Genomic DNA, 11,680 nt, shown 5'->3' with positions numbered 1-11,680 from the left:
GTTACCTCGAGTGTTGAGATGATAAACATTACTTCCAGCCTTACCTTGGTGAACATTACCTCGAGTGTTGAGATGATAAACATTACTTCCAGCCTTACCTTGGTGAACGTTACCTCGAGTGCTGAGAAGATAAACATTACTTCCAGCCTTACCTTGATGAACGTTACCTCGAGTGTTGAGATGATAAACATTACTTCCAGCCTTACCTTGGTGAACATTACCTCGAGTGTTGAGATGATAAACATTACTTCCAGCCTTACCTTGATGAACGTTACCTCGAGTGCTGAGAAGATAAACATTACTTCCAGCCTTACCTTGATGAACGTTACCTCGAGTGTTGAGATGATAAACATTACTTCCAGTCTTACCTTGATGAACGTTACCTCGAGTGTTGAGATGATAAACATTACTTCCAGCCTTACCTTGATGAACGTTACCTCGAGTGTTGAGATGATAAACATTACTTCCAGTCTTACCTTGATGAACGTTACCTCGAGTGTTGAGATGATAAACATTACTTCCAGTCTTACCTTGATGAACGTTACCTCGAGTGTTGAGATGATAAACATTACTTCCAGCCTTACCTTGATGAACGTTACCTCGAGTGTTGAGATGATAAACATTACTTCCAGTCTTACCTTGATGAACGTTACCTCGAGTGTTGAGATGATAAACATTACTTCCAGCCTTACCTTGATGAACGTTACCTCGAGTGCTGAGAAGATAAACATTACTTCCAGCCTTACCTTGATGAACGTTACCTCGAGTGTTGAGATGATAAACATTACGTCCAGTCTTACCTTGATGAACGTTACCTCGAGTGTTGAGATGATAAACATTACTTCCAGTCTTACCTTGATGAACGTTACCTCGAGTGTTGAGATGATAAACATTACTTCCAGCCTTACCTTGATGAACGTTACCTCGAGTGTTGAGATGATAAACATTACTTCCAGTCTTACCTTGATGAACGTTACCTCGAGTGTTGAGATGATAAACATTACTTCCAGTCTTACCTTGATGAACATTACCTCGAGTGCTGAGATGATAAACATTACTTCCAGCCTTACCTTGGTGAACGTTACCTCGAGTGCTGAGATAATAAACATTACTTCCAGCCTTACCTTGGTGAACATTACCTCGAGTGCTGAGATGATAAACATTACTTCCAGCCTTACCTTGATGAACGTTACCTCGAGTGCTGAGAAGATAAACATTACTTCCAGCCTTACCTTGATGAACGTTACCTCGAGTGTTGAGATGATAAACATTACTTCCAGTCTTACCTTGATGAACATTACCGCAAGAGAAGTCTTACCTAGATGAATATTTTGTAATAGGAGCATTGCATCTTTATTTTAGGAAAGAGTTGCATTGGGAATTTCACAGGTGTAAGATACCTGGAGAGGCACACCAATGGGACAAGCACACGTGTAGTATACCTGGAGAAGTATACCAGTGGGACAAGCACAGGTGTAGCATACCTTGAGAAGTATTCCAGTGGGACAAGTACAGGTGTAGCATACCTTGAGAAGTATACCAGTGGGACAAGCACAGGTGTAGCATACCTTGAGAAGTATTCCAGTGGGACAAGCACAGGTGTAGCCGGCAGGTCTAGAGCTCAAGAGACACAAGTGAGAGCATCCACCGTTGTGGTCATCACAGGGGGATTCTATATGTTCCTGGCCCCGTTGAAACACCCGCACATCCATCAGTCCTTTCAACCCCTTCCTGTGAATGACGATCCTATCAACTTTTTCAAACCCTTCATTTGAAAGACTTCTATTATTCCCATACTGTGGGTTGTCTCACATACTGTGGAAAACAACCCCATTAATCCCATATCTTAGTAGACAACACCATAAGCCCCATACTGTGGGCGATAACTCCAGTGGGAGGCAACTCCATCAATCCATTACTATGGAAGGTAAATCAGCCCCATATTGTGGAAAATATTTTATCACTAAACCACTATTTTGAAGTAGAAAGGTCCATGTTAGATTCAAAATAGGGTAGATATGGCCATGTAATCTCCTATCTAAGGAAAATATGGCCTTATTATTTTCTAAGAGATTTTTTGCTATCTCGATGCTGTTAGATAGCAACAAGTTAAATATTAATTACTGAGGTTCTAGACCCTTTGTAATATCCAGCGGTTTAGAACATAAATATTCTTCATAATACTTTTTAAAACTCCTTCTGAGAATTATAATGAAGCAATTTTTTTCCGGCTGAACATTCAAGTGAAATTCTGCATTTCATTTTGAAAAAAATACAGTCTAAAATTTTAGATTACAGCTTCCTACAAATTTTAACATAATTGCATTCGAGCCTAATGAAACAGGCTTGTTTTAAAAGCTATTTGTTGAGATGTCTTGAAGAGAAAGAATTGATGTATGATACTCAGATGAAAGTTTGTTGACACAAGTAAGATGGTAAGACTCACACGACGGCCTGACGTTCTCCACCTGTGAGTTTGTTAGCCAGATGAATACTCTTCGTACCCCAGTCTGACCACAAGATGATGTCCTGCCACAGATCCAGCCCGAATGGGTGAGAAAGCTCGCCTTCTGTAGGGAGATGGATGATGTTGGTGGTGGTTATAGTGACTGTCGTGATATGATATTTTAGAGTTTGTCCACTGTGATTTATACACGATACAAGATGTTTTAATAATAATCTTGCGCAGCAAGAGTTGTAATCACATGTAAGGAAGTTAATTTATGTTGTAGCCTGGGAAAGATGTTGACGTTATAGACTGAGGTATTAGCCAGTTAAGCCTCTGATTGGAGCATACAAGGCGTGGCTCAGTAGCCAGTCTAGACTGGTTGGGAGGGACAAGGTGGCAGTTTCTGTTTAATAAGAACTACCCCACACCCACCCTAGAGTGGGCGGAATGGGAGCTACACACCCACCCTAGAGTGGGTGGGATGGGAGCTACACACCCACCCACGCACCACTTGGGAAAGATCCTCACATGAAAAGTGGCATGCCTGGAATGGCTTCCCTGTGGTACTGCCCATACACTCTTCTTCAGCCTTTCTCTCACTCTTTCTCTCTCTCTCTCTCTCTCTCTCTCTCTCTCTCTCTCTCTCTCTCTCTCTCTCTCTCTCTCTCTCTCTCTCTCTCTCTCTCTCTCTCTCTCTCTATTAGAGCAGGCTGTTGTTGAATCACTCACTAATGAGAGGTTTTCTGTTAGTTCCGTCCAGGTTGGCAGTTTCTATGGTGTTGCTGGAGGCGTCGAGCCAATAGAGGACTCTCCGTCCGTGATCTATGGCCAGACCGTTGGGCCACTGTAAGTCTGTGTTGACGATGGTAACTCGGCCACCAGCATCCATGCCGGCACGCTCAATCTTGGCGTTCTTACCCCAGTCAGTCCAAAACATGAAGGCGTCTGTAATGTAACAGGGAAAGGTGAGTTAGGGAAGGGTGAGGGAGAGTTTAGCGAAGGGGGGGGGGGGAGTTTCAGGGCTTAAGGGACTATTTTGGAAGGGGTAAGGGTGGGTCTAGAGAGTGAGCGTGAGTTGGTTTAATTAGTTAGTTAGTTAGTTTAGTTTAATATGTTTATTATGCACCCCATACCCATCCTGTGGGCGGTAGTCAAAAGATTACAGAGGTACATAATTGGTCCAGGGACTGGACTCCAAAGTTTTGATAGCTGAGCAAGTTACAGAGGTAATGAACTCACAATTTACAAAGGTAATGAACTCACAATTTACAAAGGTAATGAACTCACAATTTACAAAGGTAATGAACTCACAATTTACAAAGGTAATGAACTCACAATTTACAAAGGTAATGAACTCACAATTTACAAAGGTAATGAACTCACAATTTATAAAGGTAATGAACTCACAATTTACAAAGGTAATGAACTCCAGGTAGGTCTGGTCACAATCATGACAAGTTAAAGGTATTTACAGATTACAGAGTAAAAATTAGTATTATTGTTATGATAATGATTATTATTATTATCATTATTATTATTATTATTATTATTATTATTATTATTATTATTATTATTATTATTATTATTAACTAACTTCACTGATAAATAACTTCATTACTCCGCCTCTGAGAGTTTGTAATGATATAAAATATACCGTAAGACACTGATAATTTCCAATTACTTGCACCATTTGCTGTTATCATAACCCATTTGCTGATAACTTTAAAGCGATGTGCAATACCGCTAACACTTTCTTGTTATCTTCAACAATTTGCTGTTATCATTATCACCTTACTGCTGTGGTGGCTAATTAATAATCACAGTAAACGTATAAATTTTACAAGGCCATCTAATTTCAAAATTAACGAGAAACATTTAGAAAAAATAGCGTCCATCTTACGTTCCAAATCACAGAACTTAAGACCAATGGCTTACGCACTGGCTTGGTGTTGTACGACACACTCGCCATGGGTTCAACCCCCACCCGTTCCGTGGTTTGCTTGCAATAGTATTATTACGATTTCGTGAGTCACGATATGTATTTGTTAGCTCTGAGGTGAGTAGACTGAGCTTAACGAAAGAAACGCAAGAAGTAACTAAAGACTTCATTAGTGTTGTGTATCATCTGCACGGCCGGGTTTATCGAGTCCGCTTATCGGAAATGATAAATTGTTGATAAAGCTTACTGTCCGAGCGAAAGATTGCAAACCATACCACGGGTGGGGTTAGAACCCGCGATCAGAGAGTCATAAAACTCCAGACCGACGCGCTAGCCACCGGGCCAACTGGCTACAATAAGAAACATTGCACTAACAAAAGTTTACATTGCACTAACAAAAGTTTACATTGCACTAACAAAAGTTTACATTGCACTAACAAAAGTTTACATTGCACTAACAAAAGTTCACATTGCACTAACAAAAGTTTTCATTGCACTAACATGTGTGCTTCTAATAATTGCACAAGTATTATTTAAACCAGAATTCACTTGTATACTAACATCAAGAATTGTCTTGCATCTAAAGTAGGACTGAAGGTATACTCTCAAAGATATACATATTTCTGAAGTGTATAGTATACACTGAGAGATACACTGACACTCTACTCAGCCAGTTCCTTAATAACAGGTTGCAATTACGGTTGAAGGTCAGACAGTGGAGTAAAACAACAACAGCAACAACAGCAACAACAGCAACAACAGCAACAACAGCAACAACAGCAGGATCAGCACCAGCAGCAAAGGTAACAGCAGCAACTCGGAGCATAATGCTAGGTATCTAAAGTGAGCATTGTTCTCCACATCATCAGATTCAACTTCACATTTTCTATGCTCATAAATAACATAAATGCTTTAGAATCAAGCCACTTGCTATTAAAAATAACAAGACTAGCGCTACGTTCCTCGTAACACGACATCAATTCTAAAAATTTCTGAGTTCCTGGACTTCATCTCTACAGTCTCCATATTTCACTCTTAAACAGTTGTTAAAAGTCAAAATATAAATGGTGATAAGATAAGATTTCGTTCGGATTTTTAACCCCGGAGGGTTAGCCACCCAGGATAACCCAAGAAAGTCAGTGCGTCATCGAGGACTGTCTAACTTATTTCCATTGGGGTCCTTAATCTTGTCCCCCAGGATGCGACCCACACCAGTCGACTAACACCCCTATTTGCTGCTAGGTGAACAGGACAACAGGTGTAAGGAAACGTGTCGAAATGTTTCCACCCGCCGGGAATCGAACCCGGGCCCTCCGTGTGTGAAGCGAGAGCTTTAGCCACCAGGCCACCACCAGGCCACCGGGCCTGGGCAAACCGGACCGACCTCTCAGAGAGAGTTTTATTTTAGCGCCAGGAAGGTAAAAAAAAATAGCTGGCAGGAAATGATAGAAATCGTACACCAACTCCGATCATTTCTGGGGTGGAATCACAGTTGATGGTCTCCACTCCAAAACAACTGAAATTAGTGACAGGAAAAAGGCCCCCTCCCCCATACCATCAATACGACGACATTCATCTTTGCAAATATACAAGGTCTAAAGCCAGCCATGAACAACAAAATACCTTTCATCCGTGGATTGCTTACAGAGAAAAATGCTATGATCACGGCTTTCACAGAGACTCACATAAAGGATCACATTGACAATGAGATATGGATCCCGGGTTATAACCTATACAGATGTGACAGAGTGAACAGGCAAAAGGAGGGTGGGGAGAGCGGTTGGCCTGTACGTCACAGTCACTTACATGCCTCAAATGATGTAGTTGAAATTTTGGCAGTTGTTGTTCACAATTTACATAAACGACATAGATGAGAGAATAAATAGCGATATAAGCAAACTTGCTGATGACCAAAATAGGCCGTCCAATTCATTCTAATGAGGATATTAGAGCACTCCAGGATGATTTGAATAGACTGACGCAATGGTCGGAGAAGTGGCAGATGCAGTTTAATATTGACAAATGCAAAGTTCTAAATGTTGGACAGTTAAATAACCATGCCACATATAAACTAAATAATGTAGATCTTAATACTACTGATTGTGAAAAGGATTTAGGAGTTCTGGTTAGCAGTAACCTAAAACCAAGACAACAGTGCATTAGTGTTCGCAATAAAGCTAACAGAATTCTTGGCTTCATATCTAGAAGTATAAATAATAGAAGTCCTCAGGTTGTTCTTCAACTCTATATATCCTTGGTTAGGCCTCATTTAGACTATGCTGCTCAGTTCTGGTCACCGTATTACAGAATGGATATAAATGCTCTGGAAAACGTACAGAGGAGGATGACAAAGATGATCCCATGTATCAGAAATCTTCCCTATGAGGATAGACTGAGGGCCCTGAATCTGCACTCTCTCGAAAGGCGTAGAATTAGGGGGGATATGATCGAGGTGTATAAATGGAAAACAGGAATAAATAAAGGGGATGTAAATAGCGTGCTGAAAATTTCCATCCATGACAGGACTCGCAGCAATGGTTTCAAGTTGGAAAAATTCAGATTCAGGAAGGATATAGGAAAGCACTGGTTTGGTAATAGAGTTGTGGATGAGTGGAACAAACTCCCGAGTACAGTTATTGAGGCTAAAACATCGTGTAATTTTAAAAATAGGTTAGATAAATACATGAGTGGGTGTGGGTGGGTGTCATAAAAATTTTTGAAATGGTCCTAAGAAGCAAGATCGTCACCCATCTAGATACCCATCAGTTACACAACCCAGGGCAACATGGGTTTAGAGCAGGTCGCTCCTATCTGTCCCAACTACTGGATCACTGTAACAAGGTCCTGGATACTCTAGAAGACAAAATGCAAATGTAGTATACACAGACTGCGAAAGCCTTTGACAAGTGTGAACACGGTGTAATAGCGCACAAAATGTGTGATAAAGGAATAACAGGAAAAGTTGGTAGATAGATCTACAATTTCCTAACAAATATAACACAAAGTGTAGTAGTAAACAGAGTAAAGTCTGAGGCGGCTACGGTGAAAAGCTTTGTTCCATAAGGCACAGTACTCGCTCCCATCCTGTTCCTCATCCTCATATTTGATATAGACAGGGATATAAGCCACAGCACCGTGTCTTCCTTTGCAGATGACACCCGAATCTACATGACAGTGTCTTCCATTGCAGACACTGCAAGAGTCCAGGCGAACATCAAATAAATCTTTAAATGGGCTGCAGAAAACAATATGAAGCTCAATGATGAGAAATTTCAATTACTCCGATATGGAAAACGTGAGGAAGTTAAAACTATATCGGAGTATAAAACGAATTCCAACCACACAACAGAACGAGAAACTAATGTAAAGTACCTGGTTGAGAAATGTCAGAAGATCTTACCTTCAAAGACCACAATATTGTATCAATCGCATCTGGTAGAAAAATAACAGGATGGATAATGAGAACCTTCAAAACTAGGGATGCCAAGCCCATGATGACACTCTTCAGGTCGCTTGTTCTATCTAGGCTGGAATATTGCTGCACACTAACAACACTTTTCAAGACAGGTGAAATTGCTGACCTAGAAAATGTACAGAGAACCTTCACGGCGCGCATAACGGAGATAAAACACCTCGGTTACTGGGAACGCTTGAAGTTCCTCAACCTGTACTCCCTGAAACGCAGGCGGGAGAGATATATGATTATATATATACACTTGAAAAATCATAGAGGGATTAGTATAAAACTTGCACACGAAAATTATTCCCTATGAAAGCAAAAGACTCGGCAGACGGTGCAACATCCTCCCAATGTTGTGTTGTCTCTTATCGTGCCACTAGCACGATAAGAGACAACACAACAAGTGCCAGCGGCCCAAAACTGTTCAACTGCCTCTTAGCATACATAAGGGGAATTACCAATAGACCCCTGGCTGCCTTCAAGCAGGCACTGGACAGGCACCTAACGTAAGTACCTGACCAGTCGGGCTGTAACAGAAACAGCCTGGTTAATCAGCCCCTGAATCGCCATGAAGCCTGGTCACAGACCGGGCCTCGGGGGCATTGACCCCGAAACGCTCTCCAGGTATATTCGAAGTGCGTGTCGTGCCGAATAAGTAAAACTGGTCAATTAGTAAGAACTCATTTAAAATTAAGTCCTTTCTAAAATTTTCTCTTATACGTTTGAAGATATATTTTTTTTCATTTAAGACAACGTAAAAATTAATAATTTTGTACCAAAAGAACTTTACAAAATTTATCTAACCTTATTGTAATAAGCGGAATTTAATTTAGCCTAATCCAACTAAATATATTTTAGATAAGTTTACAATAATTTAATAATAAACAAACACGAAGAAATATATTTTTTTCGTTAGATTCAGAATAATTTTTGCGAAATTATTGCATAAACAAATTATCGCTTACCTTATTACCAAGTTTTACTTATTCGACACGACATATTTTTATTATTTTATTATTATCACACTGGCCGATTCCCACCAAGGCAGGGTGGCCCGAAAAAGAAAAACTTTCACCATAATTCACTCCATCACTGTCTTGCCAGAAGGGTGCTTTACACTACAGTTTTTAAACTGCAACATTAACACCCCTCCTTCAGAGTGCAGGCACTGTACTTCCCATCTCCAGGACTCAAGTCCGGCCTGCCGGTTTCCCTGAACCCCTTCATAAATGTTACTTTGCTCACACTCCAACAGCACGTCAAGTATTAAAAACCATTCGTCTCCATTCACTCCTATCAAACACGCTCACGCACGCCTGCTGGAAGTCCAAGCCCCTCGCACACAAAACCTCCTTTACCCCCTCGCTCCAACCTTTCCTAGGCCGACCCCTACCCCGCCTTCCTTCCACTACAGACTGATACACTCTTGAAGTCATTCTGTTTCGCTCCATTCTCTCTACATGTCCGAACCACATCAACAACCCTTCCTCAGCCCTCTGGACAACAGTTTTGGTAATCCCGCACCTCCTCCTAACTTCCAAACTACGAATTCTCTGCCTTATATTCACACCACACATTGCCCTCAGACATGACATCTCCACTGCCTCCAGCCTTCTCCTCGCTGCAACATTCATCACCCATGCTTCACACCCATATAAGAGTGTTGGTAAAACTATACTCTCATACATTCCCTTCTTTGCCTCCAAGGACAAAGTTCTTTGTCTCCACAGACTCCTAAGTGCACCACTCACCCTTTTCCCCTCATCAATTCTATGATTCACCTCATCCTTCATAGACCCATCCGCTGACACGTCCACTCCCAAATATCTGAATACATTCACTTCCTCCATACTCTCTCCCTCCAATCTGATATCCAATCTTTCATCACCTAATATTTTTGTTATCCTCATAACCTTACTCTTTCCTGTATTCACTTTTAATTTTCTTCTTTTGCACACCCTACCAAATTCATCCACCAATCTCTGCAACTTCTCTTCAGAATCTCCCAAGAGCACAGTGTCATCAGCAAAGAGCAACTGTGACAACTCCCACTTTATGTGTGATTCTTTATCTTTTAACTCCACGCCTCTTGTCAAGACCCTCGCATTTACTTCTCTTACAACCCCATCTATAAATATATTAAACAACCACGGTGACATCACACATCCTTGTCTAAGGCCTACTTTTACTGGGAAATAATTTCCCTCTTTCCTATGTACTCTAACTTGAGCCTCACTATCCTCGTAAAAACTCTTCACTGCTTTCAGTAACCTACCTCCTACACCATACACTTGCAACATCTGCCACATTGCCCCCCTATCCACCCTGTCATACGCCTTTTCCAAATCCATAAATGCCACAAAGACCTCTTTAGCCTTATCTAAATACTGTTCACTTATATGTTTCACTGTAAACACCTGGTCCACACACCCCCTACCTTTCCTAAAGCCTCCTTGTTCATCTGCTATCCTATTCTCAGTCTTACTTTTAATTCTTTCAATAATAACTCTACCATACACTTTACCAGGTATACTCAACAGACTTATCCCCCTATAATTTTTGCACTCTCTTTTGTCCCCTTTGCCTTTATACAAAGGAACTATGCATGCTCTCTGCCAATCCCTAGGTACCTTACCCTCTTCTATACATTTATTAAATAATTGCACCAACCACTCCAAAACTATATCCCCACCTGCTTTTAACATTTCTATCTTTATCCCATCAATCCCGGCTGCCTTACCCCCTTTCATTTTACCTACTGCCTCACGAACTTCCCCCACGCTCACAACTGGCTCTTCCTCACTCCTACAAGATGTTATTCCTCCTTGCCCTATACACGAAATCACAGCTTCCCTATCTTCATCAACATTTAACAATTCCTCAAAATATTCCCTCCATCTTCCCAATACCTCTAACTCTCCATTTAATAACTCTCCTCTCCTGTTTTTAACTGACAAATCCATTTGTTCTCTAGGCTTCCTTAACTTGTTAATCACACTCCAAAACTTTTTCTTATTTTCAACAAAATTTTTAGATAACATCTCACCCACTCTCTCATTTGCTCTCTTTTTACATTGCTTCACCACTCTCTTAACCTCTCTCTTTTTCTCCATATATTCTTCCCTCCTTGCATCACTTCTACTTTGTAAAAATTTCTCATATGCTAACTTTTTCTCCCTTACTACTCTCTTTACTTCATCATTCCACCAATCGCTCCTCTTCCCTCCCGCACCCACTTTCCTGTAACCACAAACTTCTGCTGAACACTCTAACACTACATTTTTAAACCTACCCCATACCTCTTTGACCCCATTGCCTATGCTCTCATCCTCCAATAGCTGTTTATATCTTTCCCTAACTGCCTCCTCTTTTAGTTTATAAACCTTCACCTCTCTCTTCCCTGATGCTTCTATTCTCCTTGTATCCCATCTACCTTTTACTCTCAGTGTAGCTACAACTAGAAAGTGATCTGATATATCTGTGGCCCCTCTATAAACATGTACATCCTGAAGTCTACTCAACAGTCTTTTATCTACCAATACATAATCCAACAAACTACTTTCATTTCGCCCTACATCATATCTTGTATACTTATTTATCCTCTTTTTCTTAAAATATGTATTACCTATAACTAAACCCCTTTCTATACAAAGTTCAATCAAAGGGCTCCCATTATCATTTACACCTGGCACCCCAAACTTACCTATCACACCCTCTCTAAAAGTTTCTCCTACTTTAGCATTCAGGTCCCCTACCACAATTACTCTCTCACTTGGTTCAAAGGCTCCTATACATTCACTTAACATCTCCCAAAATCTCTCTCTCTCCTCTG

At 40.8% G+C, this 11,680-nt stretch overlaps 1 protein-coding gene across 1 annotated transcript in view; it reads right to left on the bottom strand.

The window, feature by feature from the left end:
* The window catches only part of LOC128703274 (low-density lipoprotein receptor-related protein 4), a 129,747-nt gene extending 126,358 nt beyond the window's left edge, over positions 1 to 3,389 (bottom strand). The window contains exons 1-3 of the mRNA XM_070080138.1: positions 3,179 to 3,389; positions 2,447 to 2,570; positions 1,569 to 1,731 (exon numbers count right to left, since the gene is read on the bottom strand). Of these exons, the coding sequence (XP_069936239.1) occupies positions 1,569 to 1,731; positions 2,447 to 2,570; positions 3,179 to 3,386 (495 nt within the window). The 5' untranslated portion in view covers positions 3,387 to 3,389. The remainder of the gene's footprint in view (positions 1 to 1,568; positions 1,732 to 2,446; positions 2,571 to 3,178) is intronic.
* Between the last annotated feature and the right edge of the window lie 8,291 nt (positions 3,390 to 11,680).

Source organism: Cherax quadricarinatus, unplaced genomic scaffold (assembly GCF_038502225.1).
Source record: "Cherax quadricarinatus isolate ZL_2023a unplaced genomic scaffold, ASM3850222v1 Contig169, whole genome shotgun sequence".
In the NCBI taxonomy this organism is placed as follows: Eukaryota; Metazoa; Arthropoda; class Malacostraca; order Decapoda; family Parastacidae; genus Cherax; species Cherax quadricarinatus.
This window is presented reverse-complemented; position numbering and strand designations above follow the sequence as displayed.